This window comes from Pelodiscus sinensis, chromosome 6, assembly GCF_049634645.1.
Source record: "Pelodiscus sinensis isolate JC-2024 chromosome 6, ASM4963464v1, whole genome shotgun sequence".
NCBI lineage: Eukaryota > Metazoa > Chordata > Testudines > Trionychidae > Pelodiscus > Pelodiscus sinensis.
In genome coordinates, this window is record NC_134716.1 from 89,754,173 (window position 1) to 89,780,505 (window position 26,333).

Here is a 26,333-nt window from a genome sequence, read left to right on the forward strand (position 1 = left end):
TGTCCTGTAATGTTATTTTTATCATTACATTTTGTGTACTATGTCTATCTATCTATATATGGATATATAAAAATAAATATATATGTGACTCTTAGAACTCTATTCACAGCTATTTTGGCTCTTCATTTCTAACTGATTGGCCACCGCAGGTTACAGGGAGGGATTAGAATAGGGTAGAGTATTCCTTCTCCACAATCTCCATCATCCACTGATGGGAAGGTTACTTACCATGTGCAGGTACTGGAGTTCTTCTAGATGGGTGTCCCTGTGGGTGCTCCACCACAGGTGCTTGAGCGCTGCTCCGCTTCTAATCGGAGATTTTTGACAGCAGTATCCATGGGCAGCAGTACATGCAGGGCACTGGCATGAAAAATTTGAAACAGCTATTCCACCTGTGCAGCCAACCATTTTCTCAGTTCCTTCTATGACCCTGATGTAGATAAGTCTGACACAGAGGGGAGGAAGGGAGGGTGGTGGAGCACCCACAGGGACAACCATATTGAAGAACTCCAGTTACTGCACATGGTGAGTAACTTTGCCTTCTTCTTTGAGGCTCCACCTTAGGTGATTATGAAACAGTAGTCGTATTTGGAGGTGGGAGCTTCGGAAGGTGTGAGTCTGTAACCAAGGGTATTGTTCACCCAAACTGGGTTTCAGAATCTTCGGAAGTCTGAATGACATAATGCTGTGTGAATATGTGCGTGGATGCCCATGTGGTGGCCTTGCAGATTTGTTCCATTGATACACCTCATAGGAATGCCACTGTAGCTGCCATAGCTCTTGTACAGTGAGCTGGTACGTTAGGTGGGGGCTTTTTTTGGGATATGGTATAAGTTAAGTGTATTCAGTTTGATACCCATTTGGATAGTCTTTGTTTTAATGTGAGTAATTCCTGTGATTTTTTTGTAGATGAGATGAAGAGCCGTGGAGTTCTGCAGAAGGCTTTTGTGCACTGTAAGCAGAAGGCAAGTGCCTGTGGATGTCGAAGGTACGGAGCACCACTCCCCTGTGGTCATTATGGGGTTTCTGGAAGAAGATGGGTAAGTATACTGGTTCATTGCAGTGGAAGGAGGCAAGTACCTTCGGGAAGAATTTGTTCTTAAGACTACCTTGTCCTTATGGAATATTGTGTATGGGGTCCATCATGAGAGCTCCCAGTTCCCCTATTCTTCATGCAGAGGTGATTGCATCGAGGAAGACAACCTTCATTGATAGATGTAACAGGGAGCATGTGGATAGAGGATCAAATGGTTTGTCCATAAGTGTTCTAAGTACAAGATTCAGATTGCATGTGGGTGTTAGATCTTTCAGTGATGGAAATACATTGTGTAGGCCTTGTAGGAATCGTTTGATCGATGGGTGAGCAAAAACAGAGCACCCTTGTAATGGAAGATACAAGGCTGAGATGGAGGCCAGGTGTACTCTGACAGAGCTCAAGGAGAGACCAGCATTGTGCATGTCTAATCGACAGCGTAATATCTGTGAGATTTCTGTATATGCCAAGACATAGTTATGGTCCAAGCACCAAGCTGTGAACTGGTTCCATTTCAGTCTGTATATTCTTCTGGGTGTAGATCTTCGGGAATTCATGAGGATATGCTGCACTGGTTTTGGAAAGGCCTTTTCCATGGAGTTCAACCAGCCAGCATCCACACTTGGAGGTTTAGTGTGTATTGTTTAGGAGGTTTAGGTGGGATTGTTTATTTGTCCGTTGCATTGTGTGAGCAGAGATCAGACTGATTGAAAGTGATGTGGTGGTAGAATAGTCATCTGTAAGAGGTATGGATACCAAGTTTGTCTGGGTCAGTTGGGGAGCTTGGCCCTGTCCTGTTTGATCTTGAGAATCACCTGTTGGATAAGTGGGAGCGGGGGAAATGCATAGGATAGAGGTGCTGCCCATTGTATGCTGAATGCATCCCCTAGAGAGTGAAGGCCTATGCCTGCTCTTGAGCAATAGTACTGGTGAGTATTTTCATAGGCTGCAAATAGGTCCACTGTTGAAAAGCCCCATTTCTTGAATAGGTGAGTTAGCACTGATTAGTTGATTTCCCACTAATGGTTCTGTGGGAAGTGTCTGCTTAGATTGTCTGCATGTACGCTGTTCTTGCCAGGGAGGTAGGTTGCGACCAGGTTTGTTTCATGGGATACACTATTCCCACAGATACACTGCTTCTCTATAGAGCTGATATGGCCTCCTCCCTGTCAGTTGATATAGTACATCGTAGTGACATTGTCTGTAAGAATCTGGACTGTTCTGTTCTGGATTGGGGAGAAAGCGTGCAAGCGTTGCATACTTCCCTGAGTTTGAGAAGATTGATGTGGTGTTTGGTGTTATCTGGGGCCTGTTGTGCTTGTACTACTTGACACCCTGCAGGTAAGGTGGTGGGGTGGGTTCTGGCATGGTCGGTGTGCTTCCCAACCCAGAAGCGAAGTGCCTGTGGTAATCATTATTGATGCTGTGGATCATTGGAAGAGACCCCCTATGCATACTTTGTCGTGCAGGGTCCACCATACGAGTAAGGTCTTTATCTCGCCCAGCATGGTAAGATGTTTGTTTATATGATGGATGTGCAGCCTGTATACTGTGCATAATCATACCTGAAGAGGTCTCGGGGTAGGCAGGCATGTGGTACCACAAACATGCCTACCACAACATGACCTAAGATTTGTAGACAGTGTCGGGCTGTTATGGACAGACTGATATATGCCAGAGATGGGAGGTCTTTGATTGCTGAGAATCTGTGTTCTGGTAGTGAAGCTACTGCTGTTCTGAAATCTAGGTGTGCTCCTATAAATTCTAATGTCTGAGTTGGAGCTAGTCTGCACTTAGGTAGGTTTATCTGGAGCCCCAGACTGTCAAATAGGGCTCTGGTGGTTTTGACCGCTTGTTCTGTGTTGCGTGCTGTGATACCTTTTATGAGGCAGTTGTCTAGGTATGGGAATATTGTGATCCACATTCTGTATAAGTGTGCAGCTACCACTGCCAGAACCTGCGAGAAAATTCATGGGGCTTGTGACGGGGCAGACAGGCCCCGCACTGACAGACAGGGGGTAACCCAGGCCCAGCTGGTGGAGAAAGCCCCGCCCCTCCGACTCTGCTGGGCATGCTCCCAGCAGAGGCCGGGTATAAAAGCAGAGAGAGCCCTGCAGTCAAGGAGACTGCAGGGTGAGGGAGGAGGCCAACCCGGGCCAGGGTTTCTGCAGCAGCTGGGACCAGAGTCGCTTCCCGTGCCTGACCCTGACACCAAGAAAGCAGCCGCCGACCCAGGGAGGCAGGAGCGCGCCCACAACCCCAGCAGATACTGCCTTGGAGGTGAAGGGGGCCCAGGGGAACCGGGGCATGGTAGGAAGCAGCCCAGGGCAAAGGATACAAAGTTTGGCTCGGCATGTATTGGCCAGATTCCCTGCCAAGCCGGCAGGAGCCATAGGCCCTGCCTAAAGGGCCCTGGGTTGGGACCCGGTGGAGAGGGAGGGCTCGGGTCCCCCTACCATCCATTCCCCCTGCCCTGGATAATCAAACCCTGAGCCAGGAGAGGCTTCTTGGAGCGGCTAGGCCTCTAGTACCGTATATGCCCTGATAGAGGGACCTGGACTTTTGTGTTGGGACTTTGGGTACCGTATATACCCTAATAGAGGGACCTGAACTTTTGGGACTTTGGGTACTGTATAGACCCGGAGAGAGGGGCCCAGACCGAGTTACGGGCCAGTAGAAGGGGGCCGCACCCCCTGACAGCGCTGTTAAGAGACCAAATGGTAGCAATCTGTACTGGCTCCCACGTATCCTTATTGTAAACTGTAGAAAGTCTCTCTGTGACAAGTGTATCGAGATGTGAAAATAAGCATCTTGGAGGTTGAGGGTAGACAGCTAGACTATCTTTTCCAAGACAGAATGACAGTGGCAAGGGTTACCATCTTGAATTACTGGTATTGAACAAAGTGGTTGAGCTTGTAGAGGTCCAGTATTAGTCTCCATCCCCCCATCTTCTTGGAAGTGAATAATGGAAGTAGAATCCCTTACCTCTGTGGCACCTCTTCTATGGTGCCCAACCTGAAAAGGTGTTCTGCCTTTTGTACGAGCCCCTCTGCCCTCCCCCTCCCCTTGATGGAGTTTGTGCTGTGATTGGCTGTGATTGGCAGGTGGAAACTGTTGGCTGCTAATTAAAGTTTGAATTCTAGAAGCCTCTGCTGATTGGCTGAGCCTTGGTAGGGAGAGGGACTTTCAGGCAGTCCAGGGCTTTATAAAGCAGTGAGCAAGCGACCAAGGAGCTTGTGAACAGGTGAGTGCTAACAGGGAGTTTTGAGAGGGAGTTGGGAAGGGCGGGAGGTTCTCTTGCCTTTCTTTTTAAATCCCTTTTCCAGGACAGCAGCGATGGTTGGTGATGGGTCTGCTGTTGTTACCTGCACAGCGTGTGCCATCTTTGTCTTCCTCCCGGAAGAAAGAACGGATTTCATCTGCACCAAGTGCAAGCTGGTCGACATTTTGGAAGAAAAAATTAGAGGACTGGAGGCCCAAGTGTCAACCCTATGCTTGATCAGAGAGGATGAAGACTTCCTCGACAGAAGGCAGGATTTAATCCTTCAAGCACGGCAGGCAGAAGAGCCAGAGAGGGCAGTACGTGACCAAGAAGAGAACTGGCAGCATGTAACTTCTAGAAGGGGAAAAAGGCCAGCACGGGAATCCCCCGATACCATAGAGGTAAGCAATCGCTTTCAAGCTCTCTCCACAGGCTCTGCAGTGCTGAAAGCTCTGGAAGGAACCTCACAAGGAAGAAACTGGAAGGGAACACCATCTACTGGAAGGCATGGGATGCGTAGTCCTGCAGATGGGGGTTCCACAGCCACCACCCCCAAAAGGAAACGACGGGTGGTGGTGGTCAGGGGCTCCCTCCTAAGAGGGACTGAGCCATCCCTCTGCCGTCCAGACCTGGAATCTCGAGAGGTATGCTGCTTTCCGGGAGCTTGCATTCAGGATGTCACTGAGAGGCTTACCAAGCTGATCAAACCTTCGGATCGCTACCCCTTCCTGCTTCTCCACGTGGGAACTAATGATACGGCCAAGAATGATCTTGAGCATGTTACTGCAGATTATGTAGTGCTAGGAAGAAGGATCCAAGAATTTGGAGCGCAAGTGGTATTCTCCTCCATCATCCCTGTTGAAGGAAAAGGACTGGGCAGAGATCATCGAATTGAGGATGTAAATACGTGGTTGCGCAGGTGGTGTCGCAGAGAGGGCTTTGGTTTCTTCGACCATGGGATTCTGTTCCGGGCGCAAGGATTGTTAGGAAGAGATGGGATCCACCTAACAAAGAGAGGAAGGAGCATCTTCGCGGGCAGGCTTGCAAACCTAGTGAGGAGGGCTTTAAACTACGTTCGTCGGGGGACGGTGACCAAAACCCTGAGGGGAGTGGGAAAGTCGGATACCGGGAAGAAATGCAGAGAGGAAGGGGCAAGAAAGGAGGACCCATGTTTCGAATGGAGAAGATAGGACGATCAACTGGTTACCTGAAGTGTTTGTACACTAATGCGAGAAGCCTGGGCAACAAACAGGAAGAACTGGAGGCCCTGGCCCAGACCAAGAAATATGATTTAATTGGGATAACAGAGACTTGGTGAGATGACTCGCATGACTGGAGCGCTGTCATGGAAGGGTATAGACTGTTCAGGAACAACTGGCAGGGGAGAAAAGGAGGAAGAGTTGCACTATATGTAAGAGAGCACTACGATTGCTCTGAACTCCAGTAGAAAGAGGGAGAAAAACCTGTTGAGAGTCTATGGGTTAAGTTTAAAGGAGCAAACAACAGCATTGATGTTGTGGTTGGTGTTTGCTACAGGCCACGGAATCAGGTGGATGAGGTAGATGAGGCTTTCTTCGGACAAGTGAGCGAGGCTTCCAGATCGCAGGCCCTGGTTCTCGTGGGGGACTTTAATCACCCTGACATCTGTTGTGAAACCAATACGGCAGTACACAGGCAATCCAGGAAGTTTTTGGAGAATGTTGGGGATAACTTCTTGACACAGGTGCTGAAGGATCTGACCAGGGGCCGTGCGCAGCTTGACCTTCTGTTTACAAAGAGGGAGGAACTTATAGGGGAAGTGGAGGTAGGTGACAACCTGGGAAGCAGTGATCATGAGATGGTAGATTTCAGGATCCTGACCAAAGGAAGAAAAGAGAGTAGTAAAATACACACCTTGGACTTCAAAAAAGCAGATTTTGACTCCCTCCGAGATCTGATAGGCAGAATCCCCTGGGATGTTAACATGAAGGGGAAAGGAGTCCAGGACAGCTGGCAGTATTTTAAAGAAGCCTTATTGAAGGCACAGAAAGAAACCATCCCGAAGCGTAGCAAGAGAGGCAAACATGGTAGAAGACCGGACTGGCTTACAGGGGAAATCCTTGGTGAACTTAAGCACAAAAAGGAAGCTTACAAAGAGTGGAAACTTGGATAAATGACCAGGGAGGAGTTTAAAGGTATAGCTCGAGAATACCAGGGGGTTATCAGGAAGGCGAAAGTGCAAATGGAATTGCGACTGGCTAAGGATGTGAAGGATAACAAGAAATGTTTCTACAGGCATGTTAACAAGAAGAAGGTGATCAGAGAGGGTGTGCGGCCCCTAATGGATGAAGGAGGTAACCTAGTGACAGATGATGTGGGGAAAGCTGAAGTACTCAATGCTTTCTTTGCCTCTGTATTCACGGACAAGGTCGGCTCCTGGACTTCTGCGCCAAGTGACGCAAGATGGGATGAAGATGGACATCCCGTGGTGGGTAAAGAACAGGTTAGGAACCTTTTAGAAAAGCTAAACGTACATAAATCCATGGGTCCGGACTTAGTGCAGCCGAGGGTACTGAGGGAGTTGGCAAATGTCATTGTGGAGCCTTTGGCTATTATCTTTGAAAAGTCATGGAGATCGGGAGAAATCCCGGATGACTGGAAAAAGGCAAATGTAGTGCCCAGCTTCAAAAAAGGGAAGAAGGATGATCCAGGGAACTATAGGCCGGTCAGTCTTACCTCGGTTCCTGGAAAAATCATGGAAGGGATCCTTAAGGAATCCATATTGAGGCACTTGGATGAGAGGAAAGTGATTAGGAATAGTCAGCATGGATTCACGAAGGTCAAGTCGTGCCTGACCAATCTGATTAGCTTCTATGATGAGGTAACTGGCTCGGTGGACATGGGGAAGTCAGTGGATGTTATATACATTGACTTTAGCAAGGCTTTTGATACGGTCTCCCACAATATTCTTGCCAGCAAGTTAAGGGATTGTGGATTGGATAAATGGACGGTAAGATGGATAGAAAGATGGCTAGAAGGCTGGGCCCAGCGGGTAGTGATCAATGGCTCGATGTCAGGATGGCAGTCGGTTTCTAGCGGAGTGCCCCAAGGTTCGGTTCTAGGGCCGGTTTTGTTCAATATCTTTATTAATGATCTGGATGAGGGGATGGATTGCACCCTCAGCAAGTTTGCGGATGACACTAAGCTGGGGGGAGAGGTAGATACACTTAAGGGCAGAGATAGGGTACAGAATGACTTAGACAAATTGGAGGATTGGGCCACAAGAAATCTGATGAGGTTCAACAAGGACAAGTGTAGAGTCCTGCACTTGGGACGGAAGAATCCCAAGCATAGTTACAAGCTGGGGACCAACCGGTTAAGTAGTAGTTCTGCAGAAAAGGACTTGGGGGTTACAGTGGATGAGAAGCTAGATATGAGTCAACAGTGTGCCCTTGTAGCCAAGAAGGCTAATGGTATATTAGGTTGCATTAAGAGGAGCATTGCCAGCAGATCCAGAGATGTCATCATTCCCCTTTATTCGGCTTTGGTGAGGCCGCATCTGGAGTATTGTGTTCAGTTCTGGGCCCCCCACTACAAAAAGGATGTGGACGCATTGGAGAGGGTCCAGCGGAGGGCAACCAAAATGATTAGGGGGCTAGAGCATATGACTTATGAGGAGAGGCTGAGGGACTTGGGTCTGTTTAGTCTGCAGAAGCGAAGAGTGAGGGGGGATTTGATAGCAGCCTTCAACTTCCTGAAGGGAGGTTCCAAAGAGGATGGAGATAGCCTGTTCTCAGTAGTGACAGATGGCAGAACAAGGAGCAATGGTCTCAAGTTGTGGTGGGAGAGGTCCAGGTTGGATATTAGGAAAAACTATTTCACTAGGAGGGTGGTGAAGCACTGGAATGGGTTACCTAGGGAAGTAGTGGAGTCTCCATCCCTAGAGGTGTTTAAGTCTCGGCTTGACAAAGCCCTGGCCGGGTTGATTTAGTTGGAATTGGTCCTGCCTAGAGCAGGGGGCTGGACTTCCAAATCTATGATTCTATGACATGTGTGTGAAGGGCTCCCTGCAGAGCGACAGGCAAGGGGGGGCGAGGGAGAGAACTAAAAACGGGATTCAGTAAACAGTTTGTATGATTTCCAACACCCACCTGTTGGTGGTGATGGTATGCCAGGCTGGACAGAAATCAGCTAGTCTGCTGCCAAATGTTGTGGAGGGTTTGGACTGCTGCCATGAAAAAACTGGGGTTGTCAGACCCTCGAAAAACACTTCAGAATGCTTTTTGGGATGTTGATTGTTGTCTGCTCCAAGGCCGGTCTGCGCCTGCTTTGGCATGGTCGGTGTCTGTTATCATAGTGTCATGGTTGTTAGTTAAAGGGACAATGACCTGTGTGAATGACCTTTTCTGGTTTCTTTTTGTGACAGGTATGTGTATGCAAGTGTCTTTAATGTGGCTCATGAATCTTTCAGGGTATGTAGAGAGGTATTTGTGGATTCTGCAAAGAGCTTGGTACCTTCAAAAAGCAAATCTTTGACTTTGGCTTGGTCTTCTCTTGGGAATCCTGAGACCTGAAACGACGATGCCCATCTCATGACAACAGTGGAGGCTAAAGATCTTGCTGCGGTGTATGCTGAATCTAGTGTGGCCTGTAAAGCCGCCCTAGAGATTAGTGCCCCTTCATTGATATTTGATTTAAACTGTTCTTTTTTGTTATCAGGGAGAGACTCAATAAAAGACGATAACTGATTAAATATGTGGTGTAGATACTTTGGTAGCAGTGCCGAGTAGTTGGCTATTCTAAGATAAAGACTTGCTAATGAGTATGCTTTCCTACCAGTGAGGTCCGGCCTCTTCCAGTCCCTGTCATAGGGGATGGTTTGAGTAGTTTGTTTTTTCCCTCTGATTTACAGCATCCACCATGAGGGAGTTGGGGGGGGGGGGGAACAGAAAGTCTGCTTCTTTAAGGGAAATATAGTATTTTGGATCTGCTCTCTTGCAGGTCAGCAATACTGTGGCAGTCATCTGCTAAATAGTTTTGGCAGGGTTCATGAGAGTTTTGTTCATGGGGATTGCTATTTTGGCACACGGAGTTGCATGTGATATATTTGTCAACTTATATTGGATCTCTGGAATACCTGACAAGAAGATCTCAAGAATCTCTGCAACTCTTTTAAAAAGTTCTTGGAATGATTTAAAGTAATTCCCAAGGTTGGTGGTAGAGACAAGATTGTATCGTCAGGAGACAATGAAGAGATGTGTGTGGGTAGAGGCTAGTCAGGTGTCTGTTCCTCGCACATTATGTCTACTTCCCCTTAATCAGCACCTGAACTGGAACGGTCTGGTGAGTGGACTGTTGGTACATGTGATTTAGGAGCTGGCAATGGCTATTATGGCTGCTGCGCCTGCTGTGTTCTGTAGGCTGCATAGGGTCCCATATGGCCAACTGGGTGGAATAGGTGGTGGGACCTACTGGTGCATCTGGTGGTTGGGCTTTGATAAGGAATGTCTAGGTACATGTGCCTGAACAGGCTTTCATTGTCATCATCGTCATTACTGGATAGTGGTGTCGCTGAGGTGGCTGGAGTGGATGAGAAACTGAACCTGGATATGTTTGGGGTACCATCAGTGCCAAATAAGGGTGCTCCTGGCACCGATGAGACCGTGATCACTGCTGCTATGGTGAATTGCAATACTGACAGAGGAGGAAGCGGTATGGGTACTGATGGGGCTTGTGGTGCTGGCCGCATTGATTAGATCAGTGATGGCTGCTTTGTTCATGACCATCAGTGTGGAGTGTTTGGCTCGTGCTGCTCGGTGTTGAAGCCAGTTGTGGTCGGGTTGGTGCCGTGGTGGGTACCGATGACGTTTTGACTGGAGTCAACACAGAGGTCTTCTGTTTTTCCTCTATTGGTGCCTTTGAGGAGGAATGAACCTTCTCTTTAGGGTCTCGTCTCTTATCAGTGCTGGCCACATCGCATGCCTCTTTTTCCAGCCCCTGGGCTGTTGAGGGTGCGGAAGCAGTCTTTTTATGGAGAGAGCATTTCCTTGACTCTGTCCCTGAGGAAGGGTGTGACCTCTTCTTTGGCACTTGAGCCTTTTCATGGTCCTTAGGGGTCGACCTGGTGGGAGCCCCTCTTTCCAATGCTGCTCCAGGGGATGGCTGCCTAGGTGGGATGGTGTGTTTGGGGTCTGAGGCAGGTTGAGTGGTTTTCTCCATCTACGTCATTTTTAGTTGGATGGCTTTTCTCATTCAGGATGTGAGATTTTTACAGTGCGGGCACTGGTCCGTGGAGTGTTCCTCACCCAAACAGTGGATGTACTGCAAGTGTCCATCTGATATAAAAATGGACAACCTGCAGCTCGTACACCTCTTAAAACTGGGCGAGCCAGGCACGTCCCAGTAAAAGTATAAGTTTCAGTGGTTTCTACTGGTGGCACTGCAAATTAAATTTTCCAAGCTAATTCTACTATAAAAATAAACCAAAAAAATTTAAACTACCACTACAGCAAATAACAGTAACAACTAACTATTAACTATTGACTAGGATAATAGTAAAGACTTGATAACTATGTAATTTCTAGGTAAGGTATGAGGGCGCCTGCTGAGCTGCGACCAAATCCAGCAGTGATAAAGAAGGAACTGAGGAAACGGCTGGCAGTGCAGGCAGAGTAGCCATTTCAAATTTTGCGAGCCTGCGCCCTGCATGAACAGCCAACCATGGGCATTGCTCACTAATCTCCAATTAGAGGCACAGCAGCACTCAAGCACTTAAGGTGGAGCACCCACAGGGACACTGCTCAAAGAACCTAATAGTCCAGTTCTATGTCTCCTGAAAGAAATTAAAAACAATTTCCAAATTGATCAGCTTGGATCTGCAAGACTGTTAACCACACCATCAAACCTACTGTCAATGGAAGGTGTGTAGCAAAGGAGGAAGAGACTTTTAAATTAACAGTATAGGGTGAACCTCTCTAGTCTGGCATTCTCTGATCTGGCAACATCTATGGTCCAGCATGATTTTAGTTAGCTGGATGTCCTCTTATCATGGCTGTGGCCAAGTTTCCCATGGTCCCATAAAGCTTTTTTATAGCCACCAGTGCTGGCTCTCTGTGAACTGTGCTATTATTTTAGCTTAAATTTTCCCCAAGTGTCTTCTAAGAGCCCAGCAAGCAATGGAAGTGTTGGCAATACTACTACACAATATTGACCCTTCCGTGCTTCAGCAAATTCTCTGGTTCAGCACCAGTCAGGTCCTGAAGGTGCCAGACTAGAGAGTTTCAACTTGTTGCTAAATACACCCAGAATGTCTACAACTTTGGTTGGTCAAATTTTGGTATTACATCTCATCTGGATCTTTTACTTCTTCCTCCAAGACTTGGAAGATCTCTGCTGACTGTAAATATGAGGATACTTACCTCTGTATCTGACAGAGTTGAGACTGGTACAGTTTCTTTCTAGGAACCAAGGTGTATGTGTCCAGAAAGCCCTAGGTTGCTCTTGAATCCTTCAGTTGTGATTTGCCTGAATTGCAGAGTCCTCAAAGGGGAGGATACTCCACGGTTATTTGAATTACCTTTGGTATTCCCAGGGACAACAACTAGGAAATGTGAATTACCACCATGGAAGCAGCTCCAAAGGCCACCATATGAGAAGTGGTGAGAGGGAGATGTAATGAGACCTAAGCAACAAGTTATCCTTCCTGAACTAGGAATTTTTATTCCTCTCTTTGCTGCAGCAGGAGCTTGCCACAAATTGAGAGGTGATCCCAAGCCAGGAAATCATATTCTGCAAGATGCACTTTGTAACTGGCAGTGAACTTTGTAGATGATGTAAAAAATATACCTTCTAACCAAAGAGGTCCAACCTTTAGGAGTCCCTTTTTCTTGGACCTTTCCTGGACAGAGAGCTTGGTGGTAGGCAGCTGAACAAGTAATCCAGACTTTTGAGGGGGACCCAATAGGGTAGTTCTGCTTTCGTTTAGATGTAAATGCTTCTAAGGCAGGAGTCTGCCAAACTCTTCTAGCTAGTTCCAAATGTCATTGTTTATAGGCACTGCCCATCTAGCAGGGTCCAATGAATGCAGACTGTCAAGAAGCTTATGTCATTATGCTTGTAGTATATTGACCAGAATTGCCAGAGTGTCAACTATTCTCCTGAGAAGTTACTGGAAAATCCGTTAATTATCAGACTGGGTTGGAACAACTGAGGTTGGGTTCTACTCTGGCGAATAGGACGAGATTTTTTACTTTTGTTTCCTGTAAGTCCTCCTGATCATTCTCTGAATTAGGAAGCAGCTCACTGGAGTGGCTTTCTTGAAGTCTCAAAAGTGAGGGCAACCTTGCTTTCATCTCCTGAGGGACTGTTGGAACCTCGAGAGTCAAGTGCATCCCCCACAAGTCCCAGAAAGGCCATAAATGCATGGGATTTTGACAAGGGAGTACAAGCCAAGGTAAGTACCATTCAAGGTACTACTGTCAGACATCTCCGTAGGGAAAGCCGTGTTACTGTGTAACTTTAAAAACAATTAGTAGTCCCGTGGCACCTTAGAAACTAACAAAAACATTTAAAATCATAAGCTTTTGTGGGTAAAACCCACTTCATCAGATGAATTGGAGTGGAAATAACAAATCAAGATATATCTATATCCAGGGCTCGACAAACTATAGAATCTACTCGCCATGAAATACACATCACAGACCATGAAAACTGCTCTATCCCACAAATTCTTGTCTTTTTTGTGCTTTTACTCTATACTGTACAGATTTAATGGGGGGAGTTTCTAAAATTGGGTCACAAGGTTATTTAGGGGGTTATGATCAGTGGCAGATTATCCACTAGGCCAACAGGACCGAAGTACCATGGCCAACAGGGGCCCCCAGAAAAATGGACATCCTAATGCCCCACTCTGTCTGCCCGGCATTCCTACTGGTAAGGGTGGTCAAGGAGCAGAGGTAGTGTGGGAAGCCCTGGCATCCTGGCAGTTGTGCCAAGTGGCCAGGGCAGGCCCTCGACTACCTCACTTGCTCTGGCCCAGAGCCCCAGAAAAGTGCAATCCACCAATGGTCATAGAAATTGCCACCCCTGCTTCTGTGCCACCTTCGTTCGGCTGTGCAACTGAAGGGTGGTAGCTGTTGGCCAAGTGTCCAGCTCTGAAAGCAGCATCCCTCCAGCAACAGCACAGAAGCAAGGACAGCAATACCATATCATGCCATCTTTACTTCTGCATTGCTGCAGTTGGGTGGCCAGCTTGGCAGCTGTTGATTGAGGTCCCAGCTCTGTAGGCAGCAGTGCAGAAATAAAAGTGGCAACCATACTTACTTTTGCGCTGGTTGTGGCCGTGCTTTCAGACTAAGATTCTGGCTAGCAGCTACTGCTTGCCAAGCAGCCCAGCACTCAAGACAGCAGCAGCACTAAGTAAGGGGTAACAATAACTTTGCGAACCAAACCAGAGCTCCTTTTTGGGTCAGGGTCCCTACAATTGCAACATTGTGAAATCTCAGATTTAAGTAGCAGAAATCATGAAATTTATGATTCTTAAAATCCTATGGCAATGAAATTCACCAAAATGGACTGTGAATTTGGTATGACTATAGTTATAGATATTCGTTAGTTTCTGTGGGTACTCAAGGATCCACCATAGTAAAGGCACTATTGTGAGAGTCTTAAAACATACATGGTGTCAGAGAAAGACTGAGACCAGAGTCTACAACTTATTTCTAGAAGGAGGGAATTATAATAAGTATGGCTCTTGATCATGAGAGCTAATGTTGCTGTTCTGATATTATCACATAAAAAGATTATAGGCTGAAAAAAATGTGCAGATAAAAAAAAAACTTTTGCTCCACATCCATAGAAAAGTCATGTTTACATGAGATATTAAGATTTTTTACATTATTTTTAAATAAATCTCTTTAACAAGCAGGACACTAAGATGAGGAAAGTATTAACATGATGATCATTGCCAAATGGAAAGAGTACTTCTTCCTGAGGGAAAGATAAAGCAGCTTGATGCATTTGGCTGATAGTGCTATCCAATGCAATATGTTTTCAAGGACAAGAAATCTACATAATCAGCATAGCAATGACACACTGCCCTATATTTAGAAAATACCTTCTCAAGAAGCTCTGTGTATACATTGAGCAACCTAGATGATTAGAAGCCTGAAAGAATCCTTACTTCAAATCTGTGGGTGATGACTATAATTGTTCAACTCTCATCTTCTAGGCACAGCAAATCACATGAGAGCAGCTGCAGAAATATCAGCGTTGTAACCTCTTAGCTGCCAATGGTCAGTCAGATAAAATATCTGCTGGGATCTATTATGTGATCAGGATGGCTACGTGCCCTTATCTCAAACCATCAAAATATCATTCAAGACTCTAACAATCATGAACTCAGAAAGACTAGATTCCAGATTAATATCTATTTAGTACAGCTGTGAGGTTTAGGTGCAACAGAAGATGCAAAGTCATTACGTTTTTAATCACCTTGCAAAATATGTTCTATTTTAATATACATTTTTTAAAACTACACTACCAAAAAAAACCAAACCCCACTTTCATGAGCCTCTAAGGCATGGGTCCCCAAACTGGGGTGTGTGAAGAAATTCCAGGGGGGGCGCGAGGCGACCCGGCCACACACACCCTCGTCCCACCCCAAGTTTTGCTGCTATTTTTTGGGAGGGGGAGCGTGAGAGTTTCTCAAAAATCAAAAAGGGGGCATGATGCCAAAAAGTTTGGGAACCACCGCAAGGGCTGAGCTAGTTTAGCAACACTCCCTGATGGAGCCTTGATTTTACATAATGGTTCAGTGTACGGTAGCTGAACTGAGCCAACAAGTATGATGTGGGGAAAAAATGATTTTTCTTTTTTTAATTGGGAAAGGTAAGTTTATAATTCATTATTCTAATATTTTTCAGGAGGATTCAACTCATATATTTATAATGATCTACATTTTTGAAAAAAAATGTTCACAAGTCCCATTTAGAAAGTTTCAGAGTACATTTTCATTGCAAAGTGAAAAATTATCCAAAATACTGATTACATAGCTTTTTACAATACAAGGTAACAGAAAGATGAAAAATAAGTAACAATTTTTACCTTTTCTAACTTTTTAGCTTCGATGTGTCGCAGCACCTGTTCCCGCCAATCATGAGGGACTTTGCTTTTTCCTGGAGGGTCTAGCAAAGAATGTTCAGAATTAACCCTTGGATTTGGTCTTTTTGTGGGACTAGTCCGTGAGTAATTAAAGTCACTAACTGACATAGTTCTTTCTGGTATTTCATTCACTGAAGGGTGAGCACTGTGAGGTCTGGGCACATTTGGACCATCAATGCTATATGTTCTTGCAGAAAGAGGTCTCGGTTGCCCAGACATGATTGATGGAGCTCTTCCCATTGAATGCAAATCTCTGTATGTTAAGTAGTCTCCTTCAGGAACCTGGGCACGCCTTGGTGGTCCACTATCACCAACATTTATGGAAGCTGTAGAGGATATGCTGCTCTGTCTCTGAAGAGTATTTCTGGTTGCTCCAGTAACAAGTCTATCATTCGGTGGAATAGCCCACATTTCTAAATGTCTTCCACCCATCCTTTGATGCATGTTATATGCAGCATTGGCTCGAACATTGTTATGATTGGAGAAATTCATGTTGGCAGAATGTTTTACGTAATTAGAGCTTTCTGAGCTGTCTGACCTAGATAGACGCTGAGGTGGTAAGCCTCCTTGTTCTATTTGGGCATTTTGTTTTGGGGGCCACAAGGTGTCTTTGGCTGTTGTACTGCTGCTATACTGGATGTTATATTGAGGTACACTGAACATCTGTGCGCCACTTGCCACTGGTCCTCTAGCAACATTTGCACCTTCAGGATTGTGATTTGAATCAAACTTGAACAAAGTTTTTGTACAAGATACTAAATCAGAAGATGACGACGACCCAGGAAATACCTGCAAAGGCTGGTCATATAAAAGAGTAGCAGACTTGCTTCGGACAATGTTTTTTCCATCTGGACCAGCAGACACGGATTTTACCCCTGAATTTGGCTCTTGGGATCCATTGTCATTAACAATATCAAAAATTTTCAGTGCACCAGTCTCCATGTTGGTGATACTGTGAGCTTTTACCACAGGGCCACTTTGCTGTGGTGACAGATCTTCAGTGCTCTTTGAAATACACATATCTGCAGAGGAATCAGTGTCAACTGTAATGCTTCTCTTTAATTCAGCCTTCCTTAGAGATTGTACTACTTCCTCAGAATGTCCATTCACTTTATTTATAGAAGACAGGTTAGAATATTGATTCCTATTTTCCAAATGCTCAGTTTCTTCTTTCACATTATAGTTTAAACTCCCCTTTACTGACACTATTTCCTCTGTCTTTAATCTTTCCATAACACTTGGATGCATTGCATCTTCACTAGTCAGTTTGCTAATGTTCATGTTAATTTGGTCTAATTTCTCAGATCCCTCAGTAGCTGTGTTTAGATCAACACCTTTTTCTATTAAAGCTAATCTCTCTTCAATGCTTATTTCATATTTAGGCAATTTTGTAACTTTCTCTTGTACACTGGTTTCTTCTTTTGCTGTGATGTTTAATTCACCTCCATTTTGCAGAAGGCTATTAAAATTTTCATCTTGTTGCCTAAAAAAAAAAAAGTTCTTTGAGAAAACCAGAGCGGCTGCCAATAGCACTGATATATTTTTAAATACTGATTCAGCTAAATGATGTATTTTTATGCAAACACACACAATAGATGTATTATGAGACAAAAGGCCAATTGCTGACCTAATTTATAATTTGTTATATTCCCATTAGCAAAACCATTCTGTACTAAGAGGCTAATCCTGTAAATCTGACTTGCAAGACAAGTTGCACTGAAATTAATGAACTATTCCTGTAAGCAAGAATTCTTGAATTAGCAACACGTTGCAAAAATCAGACCCTAATTTCAGAGTTCCACTTAAAAGTTCAATTTTAATATTTCAATATTGCAGTTGTGTTGGCTTTGTTGCAATAAATAAAATTATATTTCTAATTGGATACTTCCAAATTTAAGATTAGCATGAGAAAAATGCCTTGATTTTAGTGTGTTTTATCACATTTTAATTACTAAACTAGACTGCTAACCATTAAACACAGATGTTATAATATTAAAGAAAAGCTAACCACATTTTGCAACCTGTGTCATTAACCAATTTGCTCTCCAACACACTCTGAATAATCTTAAATGATGTGTTGGAAGTTTTCTGTAGAAAAATAAAAGTTCAAAAGGATCCAGTATTGTATTTTAAGAAGATGGGAACTATTTCTTGAATATTACAACTTGCTGGGATGCTTTTGTTTTTTATTTAGAAAAATGAAATGGAGCACAAAATAAATTGAAGATAAAAGTCCCATTTTCTCATTTACATTTATTTTAGAGTATGAAAATAAGATAATTATTTAACAATTATTAAGGTGTTGGACTGGACTTAACACAATTTGTACTAAAAGATAAGCAATAAGTTTCTCTATTGTAGTTGCTCAGGTATCCTAATGGTCTTGCTATAAACTGTTTCACATACCTGATTTTGTTAATAGCAGCACTGTGCGTTTCTTTGTCCGGAGAGCACAGCGAAATATCATTGCTACTGTCAGTATTTAGAGAAACTGAATCAGACATTCGAGAAGGAGAGGAACAATTGCTGTTATTCTGATTGCTGTTGTGGGTGGCTTCATCTGATAAGGAATCTGTATCTTTATTATCTGAAACAAAATTTGTCAGTTTAGTCATGCGCATATTGAACTTCTATAAAGTAAACAAATTTTATATTAATAAGCACTACATGTGAATAAGAAACTATAATTTCTTTACACACTCTAACATTGCTAAGCTATTATTATTATTATAAATGTTAATAAATTGCCTTTGCAAAGTACAAGCTAGTACTTGCCTACTACAGAAATTTAACTTGTTGCTCTTTGTAAGGTTTACTGGCCAGGTATCAATGTTAACATTATATAATCTTTTCCGAATGTCATCAATCAAATTGTGTTCCATATGTTTCTTCTTTTAAGTGATTATATTGCATATTTTCCAAGTAAAGTGTTCAGTTTCATACGTGAAAAAAATGGTACACAGTTGCTGCTTGCTAACATTACTATATAATTCCATTTATTTAAATCCAGTGTTCCTCATGCAGCCCTATGTTAATCACCCACTAATAACTTCTCAACAGCCTTCATCACGGATTGATTTTTTTTTAAACTGACTAAATAGACAAACACTTTAATTAAATTATGCCCCACACTGATTAATATAATCTGGAGTTTTAGTAAACTCGATGAAGTTTTTTTCCTACTCTTCATTAAAGTAGCAAGTATTAAGCTAATATCAGCATTACTCCTTTATTCCCCATATTTCTGTATCAATGAAACTACATCTTAAAGTAGCTGTGTAGCTTAAAACTTCTGTGTATTTGAAAGTTTTGCATCTGTATCAAACAAAATATTTGGAAAGAAATGAACCTTTTGGAAAAATGACTAATGTGTTCTATATATTGTTATGTTTTGCAGAATACATTTTACAAATACAGTAAGAGAATATAAAAAATGTTTTTATTCCATAAATCAGAAATAGAGTTCTCCAATGCCTTCACACAAGCCTAAATAAAGCATGCATTCCTGAATACATTTATTCTTGACTAAACCATGCATGCAAAAACCTGATGAGCAAATAAAAATTATCTATGTGCATGGCTTATTAGGCACCAAACTAGCCATCAAAGTAGCCGTGTGCGTGTGCATGACAGGTTTTATACACATAAATTAGATGTAGGCAAATGTACATATACAATTCACCTTGTCTAAATTAAAAAAATCTGGCTCCTAGAGACAAAAACCAGCACCAATAAGAATTAATTTGCCAATCTGGTCTCTATTTCCTGGGGAAAAGAAAGAGCTTTTGGCTCACTTAGCCATCAGACCTATTACCAGAGAAGGGACCTAATTCCCTTTCTTACACTTCTTCCGCATATGAACGAATGAGTGCTATATGAGTCCAAAGTAGAGGAAAGCCCTACAGTTACCTATGATTTCATTGACCATTATCCCTTTAAAATAGCGTCCAGAGCACTAACAGGAATTGGACTGCGCAACATAAGAGATTATACAAAACAAGCAAAGATCCTTCTCCTTCATAGCCTTTAAAATGTTGTGTCTCAAAAATCTGTCAGAAAGAGCTCTTACTCTTCTGAAAATGATTGCCCTGGTTAGAACAATTATCCTCCAGAGAACCAATTCTAGTTCTTATAAGAAATTTCATAGTATGAATTTCCTCTTGAAAGAGCAAATAAACAAAATGATTTTGGATTTATGTGTACCTGTCTGGGATGTCAAAAAGGTACTTGGCAAATTCCACTTTTCTGCAGCATTCCACAATAACAAGGGGATATGTATAAGTTTGGTAGGATTCGATTCAAATTGATAGTCATCAGTAAACATTGGTTTTACATGACATGCAATCATCAGTAGAAAAAAAATCCATTGATAACTATGAGTGCAGCCTCCCCCACACTTTCACCCACATAGACCCCATATCCTAGCTATGTAGAGCCTTCTACAACCTTGCTGACACAAGTCTATGGCAACATAGGGTGCCCCTTGCTGTGAAACTATGGAATTTAGAAATCCATGAGGGAGGGAGGGAAAGGCTAAAAATAAATTAACTATCAAATTTACAGAAAAATAAAAATCACATTCTGTCATACCTAGGTATTTACTCAGTAACAGAGAAATGAACAATCCTCAGAATCATATGACAGTACTTGTTTTTGTGTGGTTTGTTATCTAACCTTTTTTATTATTGCTAAGTGCTACTACTTTTGGTTGGTTAATGGAGGTTTCTATCAGCGGTGGGCGCATTTCTGCCATTTTCATCTCTTCATCAGAAGAGAGTTCTTCTGACTCCTGCCAAAAGAAAAACAAATAGCCTTTATGCTGTAAATCTCAAGTGGGTTGTTTTAAAAAAAGTTACGTGAATGCTATGAAAATTGCCACCTGAAAGCAGAGATATTACAAACAACACTAATGAATGCTTCTCTCTCAGAATTAAGTTTCCAAAAGTTACTAATGATTTGGATACCTCCACTTTTGTTTGCTGAACTTGACACACCAGGACAGATCAGGCCAGGCCACTTAAGGGGTCTCAGGCTGGCATCCAAAACACAGGTATCCAAAAATCATGACGTTGAAAAATCTAAGCCAGCAACTCTAGAAGAACAGTGTGGTAAGGAAAGCCTATAGATAGGCTTCCTGGGCTCAAACTCCTATCTCAGAGTGCCCTCCACTCAGATCTAGTCCTGATGCAAAAAATGATAATACATTGGCATCACTTTCAGGAACAGAAACTATTTTTTTTATATTGACAGAATTTCAGAGTCTGATATCTTAGTCTCTTCCGTTTTTCTCTGTACTTCTATTATGATCTAACAATATTCTCAAATTAAGTGTGGAGCATCCGTAAAGTGAATTCATATTTATATACAGAGGGCAGGTATTTGCTTACAATGTTGAGTTCTGATTTTAGTTCTTAAGGCTGAATACTCAAGGGGAAATGTTGTTGGCTTTTTTTGGTCAAGGTTCAGTCTAAAAAGCTGAAAATTCAACCTTTTTTTGAAGTGAAGATTTGGAAGATGATCAGAAATCAATGTATGGTTTTCCTTTTGTGCTGTTCAGCTTTTCTTTTCTAGTCTCTCACTGAACAGTTTGATTGTTCCCTGTAAACTTTGAGGGGGCAATATCAGCTGCACAAGCATCCACTTTCTACAGATACATCCCCCCAAATTTTTTTAAAGTGGTATTTGAAACCAACAGTCTTATCGGAGAACAAATTTTATCTTATCCCAAGGAGGTATAATCAAATGAAGTTTCAGCTTAACAGATGCAAGACAGATGTTAGCTTGTCTTTCATTTAATTAAACCAAGCTAAAGGGCTCTGGTGAAGGTATTAAAAGTCACAGCAGCTTGCCCAAATGAAGCTCATCATTATGATTCTGAGTCATCTCTTTATTTTGCTCTCAATTTTATCTTTAAGAAAAAGATCTCCCTCCATGAAGTAGAAAGTAGATGGTTCTTTTAGGGGAGTCTGTTTCCTCTTAAAAAGACTGCAGAATCCTTCTACTAGGGAGACTGGAAACTTATATCTGCAAGTTTAACATTTTTTACTCAGATTTTCCCTGCTAGGACATTCAGGAAATTTCATCTGCAGGACTTCTAGTAAGGACTTCTGTATTTATAATGCTGCCCTGAAACTACAAATCTCAGAAACTTTCCATGGCTCAAGAAAACTGTCATATGGAAATACGTGTCTTTGTAGAAAGAAACGAGGGACTCCTTGGTGTAGGTTCATAGCACAACTATACAAAGATAACAGGAATTCAAGATTTCTGCCTGAATCTTAATCAAGAGCCTTCAGGTTTATAATCTCACAAAAGCTAAAATAAACTCAAACCTTCTTTAGTGTAGATGTCTCTATTAATCATAGTGGGAAAGATTTTTGAAAACATGTCTCCTTTTTACATTTAAAATGTGTGAGACAATTTAAGTCATTTGAAAGTCTAAATTTCTGACTGCTCCAACAAATGAGATACTTGGATAGCTAAATAACAATGGCCAAACTACCTATGCAACAAAAAGGGAGACACAATTAAGGGGAAGCAGAAAATCTGTACCATGAGTATCTTCTCAATGGGCTTTTACCACACATTTATGTAACTGTTTTTGTGTTTTTTAAATTTACATATATTTCAATCTGTATCTCCAAATAAATGGAGATAAAAACTTATTTCAAAACAATATGAATTAAGAAAAACATTTCATTACTTTGTTAATAACCATACTTACTTCCCAAATACTCACAATGCTAACGGGATGGTCATTTTCTACTATTGGCAACATAATTGCCAGCTGCACTGTCCGGCGATCTGCGCATGCGCAGATCGCCCGAACCTGGCTCCTCCGGGTTACAATCTACTCGCCCATGGCGAGTAGATTGTATTATTTGTTGAGCCCTGGTTATTGCTATCTATCAGAAAAGCAGATTCAATCTGACATAAATGCAGTTCTTTTACTGCCATACCTCAAGCATATTTTCATGGTTGACAATTATTTTTGTGTTCTCTGAGGCTTTAACATGTGTAGTCATCTGTGAATTTCCACTGCTATGCTCAACTTCTGGTTCAATGGGCTTCTGCATACAGTTTTCCGTCATATAGTTCTCTCTGTCTTCTGTTTTCCTCTTTGCTGAAGCAATTTCTGAAGTCTAGAGTAATTTAAAAAAATGAATGTAGAACCATCCTACAAGGGCTTATAATGATTAATGTTTTATAATTAGAGATAATATTTTATAATTAGAGATAATATTTTATATTTTGGGGAAACAATGAAATGACATAAAATAGACTGAAGTTCAAAAATAATTTCAACTGTGAAGCAAATATGAAAGGAAATACCTCAGACTATTAAGATGCCTGATTACAAAGTCATCTTCCCCCCCACATACCTGGTTTGTCACCCTTCTTTCTGAATCAGTGGACACCAATACATTACCAATTAGAATGGCAGACAAGTGAACACATTAATAAAAAACCACACAGGTGGACTGACAATGGGAGACATGAGTGGCTGTCACACCTTACCACCAAACATAATCAGCATGTTTCAGTCAATGAAGGATCCCCTAGATGATTCACCACTGCTGTCTTTTTCAGCTATTCTTATAAACCCTTTGGTCTGATGGGGAAAAAACAGCTCTCTCTGTGATCGTTCTGATTTCCAATGTGAGAGTCAACAAATAAAGGATGCTTAAAGGCAATGGAGAGGCATCTCTCAGAAGATCAAACAAGCTACTTTTCGTGATGTGTCTAATTTATACTGGCTTCAGGAATGAGTCACTGTGGTTGCTTCCTAAACAGAGTCATTTAGAGGGCAGAAACTATTATTAACACAGAGCAGCCACTTTATTACCGGCCCTAACTGAATAGATAGGTTATCTTGTTTTCCTTTTTCTTCTCTTTGAAACATTTCACAAAAAGATTGAATTCGAAAGAATGCATCAATATATTGTTATGGAATATTATACTCTAGATCTTTGGAATAGACATCAACATTGAAAGAGGATATTGATTCTAACCTTTACACCCACATCTTTTACTGAAACTTGGGGGCCTTCTTTCTTTGACTCTTTGCCACCATCTTCAGTGGTTTCTTCATCTTTTAGTCTGTGTACTATTGTTTGAACCGTTTTGACCATATTCTTTAGTTCATCAGGATATGGTGTTGGATATCTCTTCAGATTTCCCTCCTGTGAAACAAAGAAAATAGGAGCAACAAAACAACTTTAAAACATGAATATTCATGTAAATATGAATTTGAGAAGAAGGAATTAAAACACCTGCACAACTATTTTGCCATTTGAATTATATCTGGTTAAATCCAGGACTGCTGAGGTTAAATTAGCTAGTCCCAGAAAACAGTTTTAGAATCATAGAATCATAGAATAATAGGACTGGAAGGGACCTCGAGATGTCATCGAGTCCAGCCCCCCGCCCTCAAGGCAGGACCAAGCTCCGTCTACACCATCCCTGACAGATGTCTATCTAACCTGTTCTTAAATATCTCCAGAGAGGGAGATTCCACTACCTCCCTTGGCAATTTATTCCAATATTTGACCACCCTGACAGTTAGGAATTTTTTCCTAATGTCCAATCTAAACCTCCCCTGCTGCACTTTAAGCCCATTACTCCTTGTCCTGTCCTCAGAAACCAAGAGGAACAAATTTTCTCCTTCCTCCTTGTGACACCCTTTTAGATATTTGAAAACCGCTAGCATGTCCCCCCTTAATCTTCTTTTTTCCAAACTAAACAAGCCCAGTTCATGAAGCCTGGATTCATAGGTCATGTTCTCTAAACCTTTAATCATTCTTGTCACTCTTCTCTGTACCCTTTCCAATTTCTCCACATCTTTCTTGAAATGTGGCGCCCAGAACTGGACACAGTACTCCACTGAGGCCTAACTAGTGCAGAGTAGAGCGGCAGAATGACTTCACGAGTTTTGCTTACAACACACCTGTTGATACAACCTAGAATCATATTTGCTTTTTTTGCAACAGCATCACACTGTTGACTCATATTCAACTTGTGGTCCACTATGACCCCTAGATCCCTTTCCGCCATGCTCCTTCCTAGACAGTCGCTTCCCATCTTGTATGTATGGAACTGATTGTTCCTTCCTAAGTGGAGCACTTTGCATTTATCTTTATTAAGCCTCATCTGTTTACCTCTGACCATTTCTCTAACTTGCTACGGTCATTTTGAATTATGTCCCTATCCTCCAAAGAAGTTGTAACCCCACCCAGTTTGGTATCATCTGCAAACTTAATAAGCGTACTCTCTATCCCAATATCTACATCATTGATGAAGATATTGAACAGTACGGGTCCCAAAACGGACTCTTGTGGAACTCCACTTGTTATCCCTTTCCAGCAGGATTTAGCACCGTTAACAACAACTCTCTGACTACGGTTATCCAGGCAATTATGCACCCACCTTATCGTGGCCCTATCTAAGTTATATTTGCCTAGTTTACCAATAAGAATATCATGCGAGACCGTATCAAATGCCTTACTAAAGTCTAGGTATATGACATCCACCGCTTCTCCCTTATCCACAAGGCTCATTATCCTATCAAAGAAAGCTATCAGATTAGTTTCACAAACCCATGCTGGCTATTCCCTATCACTTTATTACCTTCCAAGTGTTTGCATATGATTTCCTTAATTACCTGCTCCATTATCTTCCCTGGGACAGACATTAAACTGACCGGTCTGTAGTTTCCTGGGTTGTTCTTATTCCCCTTTTTATAGATGGGCACAATATTTGCTTTTTTCCTGTCTTCTGGAATCTCCCCTGTCTGCCATGATTTTCCAAAAATCATAGCTAAAGGCTCAGATACCTCCTCTATCAGCTCCTTGAGTATCCTGGGATGCATTTCATCAGGACCTGGTAACTTGCTGACATCTAACTTTCCTAATTGATTTTTAACTTGTTCTTTGTGTATCCTATCTTCTAAACTTACCCTCTCTCTGCTTGTATTCACTACGTTAGGCACACCTCCAGACTTCTCGGTGAAGACCGAAACAAAGAAGTCATTGAGCATCTCCGCCATTTCCAAGTTTCCTGTTACTGCTTCTTCCACCTCACTGAGCAGTGGGCCTACCCTCTTTTAGTGTGTTGTCTAGGGCACAGAAGGCCTGTCCCATTAAAGTGGCTGCAGTTCAGTTTCTCCTTGTAGTATATTTATAGAAAATACAAGGTACAGTTCTTAATAGCTGTGAGATCCCAATGATTCTTTACAACTATTGTCCTGATTTTTTTCAAATCATCATAGTTCAGGATTATTGCAGAAATAAGCAGTATTGCCTTAAACCAACTCACAGTTTAAGATGTATTCCATTTCAGTAGCATGTCCTAATTGGCCAGGAAAAGGAGAGATTCACTAATCAAAAAGGTTTCTCCTTGGGTAATTTAACAAAAAGAGGGATGAAAAGAAAACAGGTTTTACACTTTTTAATTCTTCAGCTACCAAATACTCATCAGTGCAGATAGAGGTTGATAGCCATTAGCAAAAGTAAAGGTTAAAAATTAGCCATCTAAAATGGAGTTGGCAATACTGACCCTAGGTGGTGCCTCCCTTTCATCTTTGTCTTCATCACATTCAAATGCCACCTGAGCACGTTGTTTTCTCTGCTCCTCCCACAAAGAGGGATTGAAGCTTTCATTATCAGATATGAACAGAACTAAATAAAAAAACCAAACACAATTCTAATAAATACAGAACACATTACATATTAGAAACCATTGCTTTTTAATTTCTTTCATTAAGTGGCATTAGTATTTATATCTGAGCTTGAAAAAGTAAAGAACAAGTTGTACAAAAAACTAAAGACCTTTTATCTTAAGACCAACTATGCTGCAACTCGCTGCATTGAGAACTTGCCTGCTTTCTATTAATAATATCTT

At 42.3% G+C, this 26,333-nt stretch overlaps 1 protein-coding gene and 1 long non-coding RNA gene across 7 annotated transcripts in view; one reads left to right on the plus strand and one right to left on the minus strand.

Moving 5' to 3' along the window:
• Positions 1-26,333, minus strand: part of ERBIN (erbb2 interacting protein) — a 250,724-nt gene that overhangs the window by 21,676 nt on the left and 202,715 nt on the right. For 5 of the 6 annotated variants that reach the window (XM_075932367.1, XM_075932362.1, XM_075932363.1 and 2 more), the window contains 6 exons: positions 25,989-26,110; positions 23,447-23,617; positions 22,394-22,576; positions 20,109-20,223; positions 17,841-18,021; positions 15,378-16,917 (listed from right to left, as the gene is read on the minus strand). In XM_075932367.1, the coding sequence (XP_075788482.1) occupies positions 15,378-16,917; positions 17,841-18,021; positions 20,109-20,223; positions 22,394-22,576; positions 23,447-23,617; positions 25,989-26,110 (2,312 nt within the window). The remainder of the gene's footprint in view (positions 1-15,377; positions 16,918-17,840; positions 18,022-20,108; positions 20,224-22,393; positions 22,577-23,446; positions 23,618-25,988; positions 26,111-26,333) is intronic. The other variant, XM_075932365.1, reaches the window with a different exon arrangement.
• The window catches only part of LOC142829938 (uncharacterized), an 89,452-nt gene continuing 63,952 nt past the window's right edge, over positions 834-26,333 (plus strand). Inside the window, exon 1 of the long non-coding RNA XR_012904883.1 lies at positions 834-1,040. This is a non-coding gene — a long non-coding RNA (uncharacterized LOC142829938). The remainder of the gene's footprint in view (positions 1,041-26,333) is intronic.